Source organism: Nyctereutes procyonoides, unplaced genomic scaffold (assembly GCF_905146905.1).
Source record: "Nyctereutes procyonoides isolate TBG_1078 unplaced genomic scaffold, NYPRO_anot_genome, whole genome shotgun sequence".
In the NCBI taxonomy this organism is placed as follows: domain Eukaryota; kingdom Metazoa; phylum Chordata; class Mammalia; order Carnivora; family Canidae; genus Nyctereutes; species Nyctereutes procyonoides.
This window is the reverse complement of record NW_026575125.1, coordinates 11,701,092-11,719,407: the sequence shown is the minus strand read 5'-3', so window position 1 is coordinate 11,719,407 and position 18,316 is coordinate 11,701,092. Positions and strand designations below refer to the sequence as shown.

General features: G+C 43.9%; 1 protein-coding gene across 2 annotated transcripts in view; it reads left to right on the top strand.

The window, feature by feature from the left end:
* PIR (pirin) overlaps positions 1-18,316 on the top strand; it is a 105,349-nt gene that overhangs the window by 75,718 nt on the left and 11,315 nt on the right. For both annotated transcript variants that reach the window (XM_055338858.1, XM_055338857.1), the window contains exon 7: positions 11,523-11,567. In XM_055338858.1, the coding sequence (XP_055194833.1) occupies positions 11,523-11,567 (45 nt within the window). The remainder of the gene's footprint in view (positions 1-11,522; positions 11,568-18,316) is intronic.

Below are 18,316 nucleotides of genomic sequence, written 5' to 3'. Positions count from 1 at the left end.
TTAAGATTTTATTTATTTGTGAGAGACAGAGAGAGAGAGAGAGGCAGACACAGGCAGAGGGAGAAGCAGGCTCCATGCAGGGAGCCTGATGCAGGACTTGATCCTGGGATTCCAGGATCACACCCTGGGCCAAAGGCAGGCGCTTAACTGCTGAGCCACCCGGGCGTCCCAACCCAATTTCATTTTTAAAACTGGTTGCATCTGAGGTCATTAGGCATTCACCTTGGATCCATTATTTTCTTCTTTGGTTTTGTGGTTACTGGTTATTTTTAGGTACAGAAAAACTTTTTAGATTTATCCACTTAAACATATGCCTACCCTTATACACAACTTTTGTAACAGCAAGTGTGAAAGCATATATGCCTTTTTAAAATATAGATTTTATTTTTATTTTTTTAAAGATTTTATTTATTCATGAGAGACACAGAGGAAGAGAGAGGCAGAGACACAGGCAGAGGGAGAAGCAGGCTCCATGCAGGGAGCCCGACGTGGGACTTGATCCCAGGTCTCCAGGATCAGGCCCTGGGCGGAAGGCGGCACTAAACCGCTGAGCCACCTGGGCTGCCCGGAGCCTCCCGGGCTGCCCAGATTTTATTTTTAAGTAACCTCTATACCCAACGTGGGTCTCGAACTCACAACCCCAAGATCAGGAGTCCCATGCTTTTCTGACTGAGCCAGCCAGATGCCCCAGAAAGTGCATATGCTTTAACCTTAAGTGCAGTGCTTTTTACTTATATTTTTTTTTAATTTTTTTTTAATTTTTTTATTTATTTATGATAGTCACAGAGAGAGAGAGAGAGAGAGAGAGAGGCAGAGACACAGGCAGAGGGAGAAGCAGGCTCCATGCACCGGAAGCCTGATGTGGGATTCGATCCCGGGTCTCCAGGATCGCGCCCTGGGCCAAAGGCAGGCGCCAAACCGCTGCGCCACCCAGGGATCCCTTTACTTATATTTTTGAGTTTTCTTCCCTCCAGTTCCTTCCGGTATCTTCCCTGTATATCCCAGCTCTAGGATCTATCCTAGATATATACTCACATTAGGTCTTGCTGTGTTTTCCCCTAAACCCACTATTCTACACTGACATATATGTGCATGCAAATGTATACATACACAGGGCTATTTTTTCATCATTTTACCGAAATGGAATCATACGATAAATACATTCATGCATCTTTTTTGGCCAACAATTCCTCATGGAACTCTTTCCCAATCTGCTTGTATGGCTCTTTATTCTTGGACTTAATTTTTAAAATTTGTAATTGAAATAGAGTTGACATATAATATTATCTTAGTTTCAGGCGTACAACATAGTGTTCCTACAGTTATGTACGTTACGGTACGCTCACCACAGTAAGCGTCCTCACCGCCTGTCCCCACACAGAGTTTTTCCAGTGTTATTGTTGACTCTATTCCCGATGCTGTGCTTTTCATCCCTATGACTTGTTTATTTTATAACTGGAAGATTGTATATCTGAGTCCCCTTCACCTATCTCCCCATCCTCCTCCTCTTTAGCAACCACTAGTTTGTTCTTATGAGTCTCTTTCTCTTGGCCGTGGTGGTAATGGTGGTAACGGCGGTCTACTGTGCTATGGGTTGACCCATACAGGCACTCCCTCTGTACCTGGTGCCTGGCCACTGCACACTGGTCTGTGATAAACATCCATATGCACATGCCCTTCCATACGGGCACTTATTTTGATGCGGTAGGTTTCCAGGGATGGTCACAAGGTATATGCATGTTTAATTTTAAAACACATTGCCAGGCTGCAATTCAGAAACACAATCGTCCTTTCCATCAGGAGCATCTGAGAGCACCAGTTTCTCCATAACCCCACTGATACTAAGTGGATGGTTCATGTTAAGTTTTGTCCTACCCTTAGTCACTACTCTATATTGGCTCATGAGAGAATGTATATATGTCACTTTAAAGGCTCTCCTTCTGTTTTATTTTGTCATTATAAATTGTAAATCTGAGATTTGTTTTCAAAAACATTTCTGGAGGGATGCAAAAGCCAGTAGCTTAGAAATGCATGTTTATCACTGAGTCAGTATAAACCCACTTGGAGCAGATCTGTTATAAACCCAGCTATGAAACCGAAGAACCTGTCTTTTCCAGGACATCACTTCTAATTATAGTGTATCCTCTTTTTCTCGGTGTCTCTGTCTGCCTGTCTGTCTCTCTCTCTCTCTTTCTCATACACACACACACACACACACACACACACACACATGCTTGTCTCTGTTTTCATTACATTCAATGACAAATCCAAAGTTCGAGGTGTGTCTGTCCAGTACCAGACAAACAATGTAGTTCAGGTATCATAAAGCACTTATTATTTACAAGCTTGATAGTTCTGGCTGCCTATAATCAGCCATATTGACTAGTGAAATTATGCTACATAAATTTTATTATCAAGTCATTCAAGTCAAGGTCACCTTTTATCCTTTTTTTTTAAACCACCTTTCCAGGTCAAATTCCATTATAAAACCCGAAGACTGTTTAAATTCATTTTATTTGGGTGCTTTGCTGCATCAATATTTCTTAAAATGTGTTTGTCATTGGCTGGGTCCTGGACATGTTTTGTTTATAATATTTTGAGTGTTTTGTTACTCATGGTAAGGGGATTTGACATGGATGTCTGGGTTATGTTTGGCTTTTGGCATAAGCTTTGTGATCTTGCTGATCTAATGTTGACATTGTTGTATCATTACCAAAGCAGTGGGATAGAAATAGAGGCATACAGCGCTACCAGCACATCCCTGCTACCAGGGAAATATGTATTTCCCAAGGGAAATCGAGTTAAGGGTGATCAGAAACATTTCTCATGAATCAGACTAGGTTTTATATGAATTCTTTCCCATAAATTGTATGGGAATTGTTTTTACCATCTCTGTCTTTCCTTTGGTTAAGACATATTTCTGTGGAGTTGGGCTAATCCTGCAGAAAACAGATGTTTCATGCAGTGATGATTTGGAAGGGAGCTGATATCAGGAACCAAGCCTGAACAGTGCATCACTTACAAAGAATCCAATTTGTCAAGTCTCTGACAGTACCAGATTCCTTTAACATCGGCCACACGTATTTCATGTTAGCTCTTGGCTAAAATGGGAATAAGTAGTTGTTTTTGGTTTGGGTTTTTTTTTTTTTTGCCAAGACTTTGACCATCTCTTACAAGCAGTTTGATCTTCCTTGCTGAAAACTGACATGCAGATAATACTGTTATCATTCACTGAGAAGACCTTAATCTGTATTTCTAGGGAAGGATCTATCTGTCCCCAGAAACCTGGGCCTTCTGGTCCTCATGTCCCCTTTATCTTCTGACACCATTGAAGTTTGGCTCTGAACAGCCACTCTCTCGCTCCCAGTCTTCCTTCACAGTGACTCTGCCACTAGGTATTTAAAGCATGATCTGGGGACAGCCTGGGTGGTTCATCAGTTTAGCGCCACCTTCGGCCCAGGGCGTGATCCTGAAGACCCGGGATCGAGTCCCATGTCAGTCTCCCTGCATGGAGCCTGCTTCTCCCTCTGCCTGTGTCTCTGTCTGTCTCTCTCTCTGTTTCTCATGAATAAATAAAATCTTTAAAAAATAAATAAATCATGATCTGGAATGTTAAAAGTGGAGCGTGGTTATGGTATGGAAACACTTAATTTTGTGTTCTTTTACTTCCCCCAACCTTTTAATTTTCTTTGCTGTATGTACATCAATCCAAAAGATGTCTTTAGAGGACCTATAGCCTACCCTTCTGTGGTAAGCAGAATAGTGGTGCCACAAAGATGTCCACAGCCTTAATCCTTGGGACCCGGGAATATGTTACTTTCCATGGTAAAGGGGATGTCGCAGATGTGATTAGGTTAAGGATCTTGAGATGGGGAGAGTGGCCTGGATAGTCCAGGTGGCCCCAGTATAATCAAAGGGTCTGTGTAAATGGAGGAGGCGGCAAGAGCAGAGTGAAAGACCAATAGAAGCGCAGGTCCAGGTGATGTAGTTGCTAGTTTTGAAAATGGGAGGGGGTCTCATGCCAAGGAATGGAGGCAATCTCTAGAAGTTAAAAAAGGCAAGGAAATGCATTCTCCCCTAGAGCCTCTAGAAGGAAGGCTGCCCTGCTGATACCTTGATTGTAGACCCTCAAGACCCATTTTTGGACTTTAGACCTCCACAACTATGAGATAACGGTTTGTGTTGCTTTAAGCCACCAAGTTTGTGGTGATATGTTACAGCAGCAATAGGAAACTTTAAGAGAATTCATTCTCTTAAATATTGTCAATGTATTTTTGCTTCTGTGGGAGGAAAAAAAACAGAAAGGAGCCCTGTCAATTACATCCCAGTAAAACTGGGGGGGAAATAGGAATGAATGCTTCAAAACACTTTTCTAAAAAGTAGATCTTAGGGGCTCCTGGGTGGTATAGTCAGTTAAGCGTCTGGCTCTTGGATTCAGCTCAGGTCGTGATCTCAGGGCTCCGTGCTCAGCGTGGAATCTGCTTGGGATTCTCTCTCCCCTCTCCCTCTTTCCCTCCCCTCCCCCCACTCTCACTCTCAAATAAATCTTTTTTAAAAATTAGATTTTAATGCTGTGTATACAGTAACTACTCAGTAAATCCCATTGGGTTATGTTTAAATAAATCTTATTGTATTACTTATCTATGTTGCTGTATAACAAATTACTCCCAAGTGTAGTGGCTTGTAAGATAACATTTGTTATCTCATGGTTTAGCTGTGGTCTCTGACTCAGGGACTCTTACAAGGCTGTGATTCAGGTGTCAGCGGAGTCCCAGCAATCCCAGAGCTTGACTGCGAAGGATACGCTTCCAAGCCCACACCCGTGTGGTTGGTGACAGCACTCAATTTCTGAGACGTGTTGGCTGCAGTCCACCTTTACTTCCTTGTCACATGGGCCTCTCCATAGGACAGCTCACAACACGGCCTCTGGCTTTATCAAAAGCTTACAAGTGAGAGAGGAAGAGAAAGAGTGAGCAAATGGAAGCCAGAGTCTTTATGTAACCCAGTATCAGAAGTGACAGCCCATTAGTTTCGCTGATTCTGCTGGTTAGAGCCAGGCCAAAGGTGCAGCCCACGCTCAGAGAAGAGAAGGTTGCACAGGGCATGAATGCCAGGAGGCACTGGGTGTCTTCAAGTCAGCTTGCCAAGCTTATGATCTTGAGTCAAAGTGCGGTACGTTTTCCATATGGTCAGTGACTCAAAAATGTAGTGGGTTTTTGTTTTTGTTTTTTTGAAAATGGAAGGGAAGCCATGGTGAATTCTCCTCAGAGTTCCTGCCTAAATGTCTCTTCACAGTCATTAGCTACTTTTGAAGGGAGAATGCCCCAAACATGAATGATTCATGTGGAATCTTAGATTTTCAGGGATTTTCATAGAGGGAACAAAGGCTGATTTTGTTTACTATGCAGAAAACATGATTTAATTCATGGCTATTTTTTGCCAAGCTCTCTACTTACCAGTAGTACATTAAGTCAATCACCGAGCCCCTCGTCCTTAGGATATACTCATCACAGTGATGGATGTTAGTAAGTCTTCAGAGCAGTGATGACCACGAACCAGAGCCTGAACATAAAATTATCTAGGGAGAAGCTTCATATTTTCCTTTGACTGGGTTGTCAATCTTTTTCATACTGATTTGTAGGAGCTCTTTCTATATTGTGGGTGCTTATCATTGTCAGTTGTTTGTGGTGCAAATATCTCCTCCCCTTGGCCTTCTGTTTCACTCTTCTGTGTACTATTATATTTTTCTATCCATTAGTAAATAAAAATTCCTAAATGTATTGATCTGTACCTTAAAGGCTAGTGAGTGCTTTCTGTGGCTTCTTTATTAATAAACCCTCTCAGCTCAAGATCATGAAAATGTTCTATTATAGATGCTTTGTTGTTTTGCCTTCTGTATTGATATGTCTACCCCTGCAGTTGAGTTTCCTATGTAGTGAGGTGCAATTGCATTGTTTACAAATGTGGTTTTCGAAAAGAGAAAAAAAAATAGCACAAATCCATCATAGGGAATATCATGAACATTTTGGGGGGCTCAGACTTCACTGAATCATCCAGTAGTAATAATAATTATAGCTAACATTTATTAAGTGCTTATCATTTGCCAGAAATTGCTCTAAGTACTTCCCTTATATTAACCCCTACAGTGAGGTAAGGACTGATTATTTTATTTTTCAGATGAGGAGGCTGAGGGACAAAGAAGTTACTTACTTGACCTGAACTTACTCAAGGTCAACGAGCGAGGGAGTGTTGGGATGAGAGTGTAACTTACACGGTTGCACTTGCGCTGTGACTCTTAACTACTGAGGTCCAGATGAATGAGGGGGCCTTCGCTCACCAGCACCCCCATCAGTAGTACCTCGGGCATATTGGTAAATCAATCCAAGACTCTGCAGATAGGTTAAGGAAAAAACCAAGTTTTGAAAATTTTCAAATGCATCTCCCCAGTTTGAAAATTGTATTGTTTTTCTAATATATCATTTTTAGAAGAAAACAAATTAAATTCATAGTTAATGTAAAGTAATAAATCATTCGAAGAATTGAAACACATTTCAACTTTGACAGGGTTTTTTTTTTCTTTTTTCATAGTTTCAGGTCCTCCTTAAAAATCTTTTTTCTCTTGGGGGTGTCTGGATGGCTTAGTAGGTTAAGCCCCAGACTCTCAGTTTCGGCTCAGGTTATGATCTCCGGGTCCTGAGATCAAGCTCCGTGCTGGGCGTGGAGTCTAAGATTCTTTCTCCCTTTCCCTCTGCCCCCCCCCATAAAAGTTTTTTTTTAAATCTTTTCCCTCTTAAAACAGGTGCCAGAATATGCCCTTTGATCATCTTAGGGCATTCTCTGCTTCTTTCAGGTTTCTATTGCTTTCTGAACCTTTATTTAATCCTTAAAGTTCTATATATTTGGGTTCCCACTTGTCTTGCCATTAATCTAAGTTCATAGGCCTAAAGTGATTTCTATTTTGCAGCCCTCAGTATAATTTTATGATTATAACTACATATTTGAAATGTTTTCTGAATTTTTCTGAGCAATTAAAAACCAATTGTGAGCACTGTATATTTGAAGATGAGAAGAGTGTGTCCAAATAAAGCTAAGAAATAATAGTAACATGTATTTTTAAAAAAGATTTATTTATTTATTCATGAGAGACACAGACCGAGAGAGAGAGACAGAGGCAGAGACATAGGCAGAAGGAAAAACAGGCTCTCGGCAGGGAGCCCGATGCAGGACTCAATCCCAGATCCTGGGATCCACGACCTGAGTTGAAGGCAGGCACCCAACCGCTGAGCCACCCAGGCATCCCGTAACATGTATTATTTTAGTTAAAAATGGTCACATTAATATATCTCAGTGGTGGGAAAACCTCACTGTAGGCTTAGTCTATAAAGACCAAAAAGCTTCCAGGGGATTCTTTCTCTCTCTCTCTCTTCCTCCCTCCCCCTATCTATTTATTTTACAGAGAGAGAGAGCGCGAGAGCGAGCATAAGCAGGGGAAGTGGCAGGCAGAGGGAGAGGGAGAAGCTGACTCCCCATAGAGCAGGGAGCCAACAGGACCCTAGGACCATAGGATCGTGACCTGAGCCTGAGGTGGGTCTGCCTCCCATCCCAGGTCTGCAGGCGTGAAATCCATGGTGAGGGAGCCGCCTGCCCAAGATGAACTTAGGGGCATGGAAGGTAGGGGAAGTGTCGTGAGTGATGTGGTTTGAAGTGGTGGGGTTCGGAGCCGAGGGCCAAGAAAGAATTCTTGAGGTCCCTTCAGTGCAAAAAGGTGGTTTTACTAAAGCACGGGACAGGACCCGTGGGCAGAAAGAGCTATGCTGGGGTCATGAGGAGTGGCCCATTATATACTCTCAAGTTGGGAGGGGCTCAGGGACAGTGTGAGTATCTCAGGAATTTTGGAAGCAAGGTTTCCAGAACCATGAGCGGGCTGGCTATTATTAGGGAAAGGTCATTTAATACTGTCTAGTAAAAACTCAGTCCTGAGACCCTTCAGATGTGCATCAGTGGGCCATATGCGTGGGGCATGATTGCCAACATATATCTTGAAGAGTAGAGAAAAGGGAAGTTTCCAAAGGAATGTTTATGTTAAAATAGACTTACAGGATCCCAGTGGTGGTCGGGCTAAGATTGCCTCTTGCCCCTTAGCAAGGTTTTAACATATAGGCAGCTGAGTCCCTAGAGGAAGGTCACTCTGCCTGTTTCAGGGACTTGTCAGTGCGCTGTAGGCAGTAAGGACATTTTTTTTCTTGTGCTTTTGTTCCCACATCACATGTATAGGGAATAGCTGGAAAGTTCATTGAAATAATGAACTCTCCGGCTAAGGCAACAGGAGAATGAGCTGGGTTAAAGCAAGGAATGTCGCCAAGAAAAGCTCCCACTAGGGACATTGGCAAGAATTGGCAACCTCCCTGGATATGAGAGCAGAAGCCACAGAAAATGATTGGCATAGTTCATAGCTTTACATTTTTTATGTTTGACTAAAGGAGGTCCGGCTTCCATGTGTTGCTGATTAAACTGTCCTCCAAGGCCAGAGGTGAAGTGAGACCTCCAGCCCAACTTACTTGCTCTGTCATGGCCCAAGGGAGGGGAAGAGCTTCCCAGCTGCACAGAGCCAGTAGCTTGGAGACCGTGTTTGTGGAAGAAAGGAAACTGTAGGGCCTGTGACCTCTGACAACAGTAAAAATGTGGGGATGGTATCAATTCCTGGTGCAGGACTTAAAATTGGGCAGAGTGGGGAGGCAGGAGAAAAGGATGAGGAGACCAGAGAGCTCTTTGCTGATGTAATCCTGCTTTTCACAGACGAGGAATAATTGCAATAAAAAGTGGTGGTTCTTAAACATATAGGAAGCCTTCACACAATCCAGCTCTTGTTTCACTGTAAATTAAATGAGGTTTCTAGCTGGGGCACAAGGGTGTAAGAGCACCAGGTTTGGCCACTCGCCCCTGACAAAATCCAAAGGCAGAGAAAGAAGTAGTGGTGAAACAAGAAAGGAATTTATTTTAGTGAGACCAACCCCAAGAATACAGCAAACCAGCATCTCAAAGATTGTCTCCAAAGTGCTGAAAATACATCCAGGTTTGCAGAAGGACTTGGCCATTCCTTTGAGCAAATGTTTGATCCTTCTGGATCATGTATAAAGATGAAACAGAAAACAAGCCAGGGAAATTGCGTGTGGACTAGTTTTCTTTTTGGAGGGTGAGTAGAAATGAAGCAAAGAGGGTGGAGGAGAAATGCGATTAGAACAATCCGAGTAATCCCAGTTAAAAACCCAGTTGAGCAATTGAGAGCTCTGAGGTTTTTTTCAAATTCAGAAGCCATTAATTTTTTAGTACCTTTCAAGCACGAAGAAGGGATTGGTTAGGTAAATTATGACGTGTCCTTACAATGGAATGCTTTGCAATCTTTCCCGAGGATGAGTTACTACTCTGTTTTGACATGGAAAGGTATTTGGAATAGAACATTGAGTTTGTTCTAGCTTTTAAGCAAATGATACATAGCACCGAAAACAAAAAAGAAACTGAAAGCATAAATATCAAATTGTTAGCAATATTTATGTCAGGCCGAGAAGGAAGATCACAGAAAGATTTTCAGTTTAGAGATTACACCCTTCCAAGTCTTAAAATATGTTTTAAATTGATGTGTGTGCATTTTTTTTATAATCCGAAAAACACGGCGAAGACATTAGCACTTTGAAAAATCAATGTGAACAATGTCCCATGGTGAATGTTTTCAAGGAGCAGCGAGGTAAGGGGTTTTGTCGCATCGCAGAGTTTCATTGCACATCGGGCTACATAGGACTGGGGAGGCTGAGCGTCCATCCAAAAGGAGAGAGAGCAGCGCTTTCATAGAGCGGCCCCCCCCCCCGGGTAAGACACTGGAACTGGGCTGTGGGTTGTTGGCCTGTGCTTGCAGCATCCCGACCCTGCTCCCCCAGATTGCACAACTGGTCCACCCCAGCTGGGCCTTCTTCATGCCGGTGTCTCCGCCCACAGCACAGGTACGGGAGTGCGTGATGTTCACTGACGGCAGACAGAGAAGGGAGAACAAGTGTGAGTGAGCTGTCAGCTGGTGGAATTACTTCCAGAGGCCTTAAACTGAGTCTGGTAAAAATCCCAGAGAGGAAAGCTTGGAAGGTGGGAGGGTGAACCTCTTCTGGTATCTGCCCAAGGGTCTTGGGTTGCTTCGCCATCCTTTGGATTTTCTCAACCAGACTCGGTTGATGTGGAGTGATATCAGTCATACCTTCTCTCTTGGGTGTTTCACCCCACCTGTCTTCGCACCTGCATCCCTAGAGTGTATTTGGTCCTCCGTGATCCTTCCACGCCTGCCTTTGTTTTGTTCACTGTGTCACCACGTCGACTCTCAACAGGGACTCCAGTCTGGGCCCTGCCCTTCCACCTTGAGCTCCACTATGTATTCCATCCCGCATCCTTTCCTTTTCCACTGAAAGCACACAGGTGATGTCTTGATTCTGTTTTGAGTTTGCCATTTCTGCCCTCAGGTCTTCCAGTGGCACCGCAGCATTCCTTCTGGGCCGTGGGTACAAACACCCATGGAAACCCAGTGCTGCCTGGCATTGGGAGGGCAAGTGGCAGGTTGTCTGTGGTTCTGAGCTCTTGGCCCCACATGTCACAGTAGGAGTCTGGTGAATGCTATGTACCCTCTTCACAGAAAAGTATACACACTTGAAAAATTGTGTACACAGCTCTAGGGAGAGCACGGACCATCCAATCCCCACTTGTACCCCAAAGATTATGTATCCCCAAATCCCTGGAACTGATGCTCTGTTTTAGGATACATGAAGAAGAGTGAGTTCACTAGAGACTAAAATACAACTAAGTAAAGAAAAAGCGTGTTTCTAGCATTTTCTTCACACTTAAAACTACCTGGAGGCACAATGAACTGAAGATAAGCCAGATTGGGGTGTTGCAGTTATCAGCATGATGTTAAAATGGGAGGGAACAGTTTGTTAAGACAGCTGTTGGCATATAGCTGTATAGCCAGGTGACTGGTATACTTCCTACGTAGGTGGCTCTAAAACATACTGGGCCAAATCACTTAAGTTTAGGGGTACGTGTATATGTGTGTCCATGCATGTGCACATGTGGGTGTGGGAGTGTGTGTATTAAACAGCTCATAGGGGACGCCTGGGTGGCTCAGCGGTTTAGCACCTGCCTTCGACCCAGGGTGTGATCCTGGAGTCCCCCGGGATCGAGTCCCACATCAGGCCCCCTACATGGAGCCTGCTTCTCCCTCTGCCTGTGTCTCTGCCTCTCTCTCTCTCTCTCTGTGTGTGTCTCTAATGAATAAATAAATAAAATCTTAAAAAAATAAACAGCTCACATAAGTTAAATTTTAAAAATATATATCTAAGAGAAAATAAAGGATTTCACTTCAATTTATCTGTCATATCTGTTAGATATGTTTATATTTCATAGATCTTTGTTAAACATATCATTATTATAGCTTTGTTCCTTTGGGCATTATGGACACTAACCTTTTAATGTTGCTGGTCCTTTTTCAGGATGGACAAGCTTCATTTATACCATATCTGGAAATGTGTATATTGGTAAGTGATGACTCTGTTGCTTTGAGTTCAGTTGTGCTGTAGTTGAAACTAGTGAGGGGAGGGAAAGCAAGATGAAACCTTTCATGTAATCAAATAGTAGCCACCTTTCGGTCAGCACCAGCCCTCTCTACATCCTAGTACATCCTGGTATGCCCAGGACCGAGCACCTCTCAGCTTCCAGCACGTTCGGTGAGGGAGGAGGATGTGGACACCAGGCACAATGGCTGCCATTTTCCTGTGGCCTGTGTGCGGATGTAAGGTCCAACCATGATCACTTGGGTTGACACCTTCTTAAGAGGTTGGTGACCTCCATGCCAATGAAGGGATGGAGCTCTAGTGGGCTAAAGGGAGCAGGACTCTCTCTCTTGAGAGGTGGAAGGAGGTGAGTTTGCAGTCCCAGGTGCCGCTGAGAAATCTCAAAGTTGGTTTTCTCTTATTTTAAGGGTCATTGATGTGTCTCTTGTTGTCTAGTCTAGGAGGGATACTTGAGACACAACAAACAGTCATTTTTCTAAAGATTTTATTTATTCATGAGAGACACACAGAGAGAGGCAGAGGGAGAAGCAGGCTCCCCACAGGGAGCCTGATGCGGGACTTGATCCCAGGACCCTGGGATCATGCCCTGAGCTGAAGGCAGATGCTCAACACCGAGCCACCCAGGTGCCCCAATGGTCATTTTATAGATAAGGAAAGTCAAGTCTAAAGAAAGTTATTGAACTTGCCAGGATTATGCCTTGGTCGGCTGGGGCCCCAAACCAAGGACTCCCCAAACCGGTTCCCGTGCCATACTCCATAATCTTTGTGCAGTGGCAACACAGCAGCCGCACTATCTGACTTGTCTTTTCCAGTCTAAGCCTTTTAGCCAGCCCCGCCACAGAGGAGCCGCCAGTGGTGGCAGAGTGGAGCCTGCAGGTCAGGCTGGTCCTTGCTGCATCTCCTCCCACCCTCCCCGTCCTCCTGGAAGTGGCACTCGTGTCGGACAAGTGTCTCCTGACAGAAAACTGCTGTCACAGATGCTGTAGGCGCCCTGCCCACACCCCTGCGGCCTTAGCTCTGCCGCAAGAACTATCTTCCTGGGGCCTGAACACGGCCACCTCCTGGGTAACACGGCCCGACAGCTGGCTTATTGGTAACATCTGCTTGGGACTTGAAGGTGACACCCAGAGCCACTTAAACCATTCTTTATAATCTCCAAAAAGAGTTCAACTGCCTCAATTTACTCTTTAGGAAAATAATGCTAATACAAACCCATGTATTTTGATTTTATGCAGTAAAAGTGACCTCAGTTCCTCTTTCACTGAATAGCATTTCAGTTACAGGTCAGAAGCAAAATTCATTTATTTTAGCATTTGAAAAAAGCTGGAAAAAAATTAGTAGTAGTATCACAGGTATCACAATTAAACTCTATGAATCATCTGAAAGAGATGAAGCATCATTTGCTTTCTGATCTCTTGAAAGTCTTGAGTATCACAAAGTACTTTATACAAATGGAGAGTGAAAACTATTTTTATGGTGGTGGCGCCATTGCCTTATGATTTCAAGAGAAACAAAATAATCTGCACAGATGGAAAGTAGTAGAGAAAGCACTTGGAATTCTAAGGTGGGAAGGATACCAGAAATGTTTGTGTGGAATGAGAAAAGGCAGGGGCAGCAAACTTGTTATAAAGGGCCAGATGATAAATATTTTCATCTCTGTGGACCATACAGTTTTAGTTGCAACGATTCCCTCCTGCCCTTATGCACAAAAGCAGCCACAGTGATACATAAACAGCTGGGGTGGCTGTTCTAATAAAACTTTATGGGGACGCCTGGGTGGCTCAGCGGTTGAGTGTCTGCCTTTGGCTCAGGTCATGATCCCTGGGGTCCTGGGCTCGAGTCCCACGTCAGGCTCCTTGTGGGGAGCCTGCTTCTCCCTCTGCCTCTCTCTCTGCATCTCTCATGAATAATAATAAAAAAAACCCAAAACAGAAAGACTTTATGGCCACTGAAACGTGAGTTGCATATATTTTTCATGTGCCATGAAATGCTATTCTTTTGATATTTTTCAACCATTTAAAAATGAACAAACCTTTCTTTGGCTTCTGGACTCTGCAAAAGCTCATACTTGATTTGGGTTTGAGTGGCGTTGTGGAGGATGAAGGGGAGACAAAAGAACAAATAATCTTCAAGAACCTGTTTTCTTAATTGAAGTAGAGTTGACGCACAAGGTTACATTAGGGTCTGGTGGACATACTCGACGAGTCTCTAGGTGACACTGTGCACCCCACACCTGGAGCTCGCATCTGTCGCCAGACAGCACTGTTACAGTGCCACGCACTGCACTGTCAGGGCTGTGCCTTTCATCCCTGTGACTTATTCAGTCTCTAACTGGAAGCCTGGACTTCCCCCACCCCTTCACTCATTTTGCCCATCCCTCTGAGGCCCCCCTGCTCCGGCATTCAAAACCTTTAAATTTTTTAAAGGTTTAATGTATTTATTTGACAGAGAGAGAGAGAGAGAGAGAGAGAGAGAGAGAGCAAGGGTAGACACTTCCTCCCTCGCTGAGCAGGGAGCCTGCCATGGGGCTCGAACCCAGGACCCAAGGATCATGACCTGAGCCGAAGGCAGATGCTCAACTGACTGAGCCACCCAGGCACCCCTCAAAACCCGTTTTAATCAGTAGTTACAGCCCTGTTTCTTAACAGATCTTTAGTCCAAGAATTTAGCAAGTGAAAAGCTTGTTATTGGAGGGGTAAGAATGACCTATACATCCCTGGTTTTTCTTGACAAGGCGGGGGTTTCCTGAGTCATTTCTATTCACTGGCCTGGTCACCTCTCATGACCGTGGGCCGCAAGTGCAAAACATCTGGCAGGAAATGGGGTCACAGTCTGTAGCCTTGGAGCGAAGAACTTGCATCTGCCCGGGGTGAACTGGACCTCGAAGAGATTCCAGCTCGTGTAACTGGCCTCTTGGGACTCCACTTTAGCCAATGAGTGACTGGCCAAATGATCTCATTTGAATTTTATCTCCTTCCCTTCCTCCTGCCCCCCTCCCCAGTGGAGATGTTAATGAGAAAAACAAAAGGGCAAAAACAAGTCACCAGAGGAAAAAAGACAAAGCACAGATAGCTATTAAATATGTCCTGACATATACAATCTATATAAGAATCCAGAAAACGCTTTCTGACTTTACTGCCTCAATTTTATCTTGCTTTTAAAACCAGGATGGCACCAGCAAACCACAGATGGCAGGAACCGATAAGCAAGTAATTGTCTTTCCCAAAATGTCATGCACCTCCTTTCTGTTGGAATAGATGTTATAAATGTGCATTGAGCTGGAATGAATAGGCTGCCATTTGGGTTGAGAAAGTAATCTGGGGAGATTCCATAAAATGGAGATTTAGGAGGACTCAAAAATATTAATTGATATAGGGAGTTCTTAAAAGACGGACATTATTAAGTTTTGAGTAAGGGGACAGGTGGAAATTTCAACATTACAGATTACCGGAGTGAGATCTTTGACAATAATCTTTTACTGGGGCTTCAAGTCCTTTGACCCACTCTCAGCTGAGATCAGTGCAGTATATGATTAAAAAAAAAATCAGGGGCAGCCCGAGTGGCTCAGTGGTTTAGCACCTGCCTTCAGCCCAGGGCCTGATCCTGGAGACCCAGGATCGAGTCCCACATCAGGGTCCCTGCATGAAGCCTGCTTCTCCCTCTGCCTATGTCTCTGCCTCTCTCTCTGTGTGTCTCTCATAAATAATAAATAAATAAATAAATGCATTCTTAAAAAAAATCAAAAGAAACTAAAAACCACATGGTCAGAAAGCCAATAGATCCCAAGTCTACTGGCACTGAGCCCCTTCCCTGCTGCTGAGATGAAAATGACATTAACGCATTAACACAGAGATCAAAGGGTAGAGGAGTTGACATCCTATATCCCTGCAGCTTGGGACAGTGTATCAGCTTGGATGTCAGTCTCCGACAGGGACCAGTATCGGTATACGGTTTGGGCTGAGAAAATATATTTAGAAATCTAAAAATATTTGTCTGTGGTTATTGAAATGACACCTAAATGGCTTATGCGGATAGTGAAATGTTTCAGACTTACTTAAGTAAGTAATTATTCATGCTTAGTTCGTGCTTAGCCCTTTGCTCCTGATTCTGGGTGGTTTTAAGTTTGACACCACTCTTGGATGTCAGTAAAGGTGCGGAAACACTAGAAGCCCTCCGAGTTGACCTCCACTTACCCGGGATGGACTGGACTAAGCAGTGCGCTCATTCCTTGCGTGAGGGGCTTTGAACACCCAGGACGATCAGCAGCCCTGGTCTGCGTGCCCATTGCTACTCCCTCCTGCCACATTGAAGTGGGCTTAAAGGCAGTTGTGGTTGTTCTCGGATCTGTTATGCCAGTTGCACCAATAATTGCAATTATGCGATTTAATTAAACAATATGTAAATTAATGAAGTAAGTGTAAAAAAAGAGTTGGTATTTTTAGGGGCACCCGAGTGGCTCAGTAGCTTAAGCATCTGCCTTCGGCTCATGTCATGATCTCAGGGGCCTGGGATCAAGTCCTGCATCGTGCTCTCTGCTCAGCTGGGAGTCCGCTCCTCCCCCTGCTTGTGTGTGCTTGCTCTGTCTCTCTTGTCTCTCTCTTTCAAATAAATAAATAAAATCTTAAAAAAAGAGTTGGTATTTTTAGAACAGCTAAGTCAAATGCTTTGTAAGAGTGAATTGCTAAAGAAGAGCTTTTGAGTTAGTATGGGAAAGATGACGGGAAAAAGGATGGGGGCAACTAATAATCTAGAAGGATTTTAGGGATTATAGTCGTTATAGTTATGCTTTCCAAAGACAGGGCTTCAATCCAATCAGCAGACCCACCTTGACTGTATTTCTAAAAATTGGCAAATGTATGCATATTTACGCTTTAATTTACAACGTTGGAGGCAGTTGATTGTCTTTTTGAATTAATGATCCTGATTGCATCGATAAGAGGGCCCCGACTGTACATATAAAATTGACGATATCAAGCTCTAGTGGAAGTGCCAGCATGTGTGGAATGGCAAGTCACTGGGACGGCAGTTCTTGTAAAGAGAAGAAAAATGAAATCTGGCTTATGGGGGAAAGTTGCCCAGCAATTAATCACCCACCGAAGCTGCAGCACTAACTTGAAAATATGTTTGAAAGTATTTTGCCCTTTCAGGACTGTTTAGGCAAACAAAAATATTTGCAGTTCAATTGTTTTCGGTTACATCTTCCTTAACTGCACTATTAGATTTAACATTCTTGGCAAAGCTGCTCCATGGAAACTATGTATTATCTGATTTGGGCTCTGTTTATAATTGAAAGTAGTCAAAAACAATAGAGTATATTTTCTTTGAGACTTATTTTAGGTTCAGGAGATAACCAGGTGGGTGAAATAGCATAGAAAGGATACGCAGATAGAAGCAGTGTTTGTTTTCGGGGATCCTGTTTTACATATTTCATAAAACAATACAGAAGCTAAAGGTACACTTAGAATGACCTGGAAACCTGACTTCAGTGTCTATAAGGAAAGGCTACCTTAGACTGGAGCATTTCGCATGGCCTCTTCAGAATCAGCATCGTGATTCCTCTCCTAGAGCAGCACAGCGAGTGGGCAGCAGTTGCCCTCCACGTAAAGTTGGGATTGGCCTTCTTAGGAAAACAGGAACTCTTTATTTCCAAATTCAGGTTTGCTCACAGACCCATGAACACCACCGTCGAGCAACCGTCTGACAGGAGGTGCAGAGGAATTGCCCAATTCAGCATTATTTGAGAGTTGTCTCTTGCCAGCTCACTCCATAAAGACACTGAAGGGGCTGTATAAGTTGTTTTGGTTTATGTATGGTGGAACGTCCTACGTGACAAAATGAGGGGCCAGGAGTAGACCTCGTGGGTAATGTCAATGGGTGTCGTGTAGGAGTGAGTTGACACTAAAACACATGGTCCATTACCTGCAGGGAATCTCAGTAAAGCACATTTAATACAGTGCCTCTTCAGGGACGCCTGGGTGGCTCAGCAGTTGAGCATCTGCCTTTGGCTCAGGTCACGATCCCGGGGTGCTGGGATCGAGGCCCACATCGGGCTCCCCAGGGGAGCCTGCTTCTCCCTCTTCCGTGTCTTCTTCTTCTGTGTCTCCTGAATAAATAAATAAAAATCTTTAAAAAATGCTTCTTCATATCACAGTTCAAGATATTGCCCAGTTCCAAATGAGATTATTCTTAGACTCCCTGGCCTCTGTTTTATTGCCAAATCCATGCATGAGTAGACCATCCATGGCATTCCGTCACTTACTTTCAATGGCATCTGTTGACCTAAATCTTCCATAGAGAAAGAACTTTTAGTGGTGTGCCGGGCCAGCTGTTGCTCCCCCTGGGGAGCCGATCATGCACCTCTTCCCTGACCTCACACTGGCAGCTTGGAAATGACCACAGTGGGAGCACTTGCACCGTGGAAATTAGCACGCACCACACATCGGGTTCGTTCTCCCGCTCCTCCTTGAAAACCAGTTTCCAACATTGACTAGCACACCACTGCTTCTGGGACAGAGGTTCTTAATCTTTTTTTGTGCCCTGGACCCTTTTTGTCCTTTGCCAAGTCTCCAACATCTGAACGGTGTTGTGGTGGTGGTTTTAATTCAATGAAGTCACTAAAATGTTAAAGGAGAAGTTGATGGTGTAGTTACAGATGTGCTTTTTTGATGGCATTTGTAAGAACACCAGTGAGCAGCAGCTCTTCTTTAAATTCT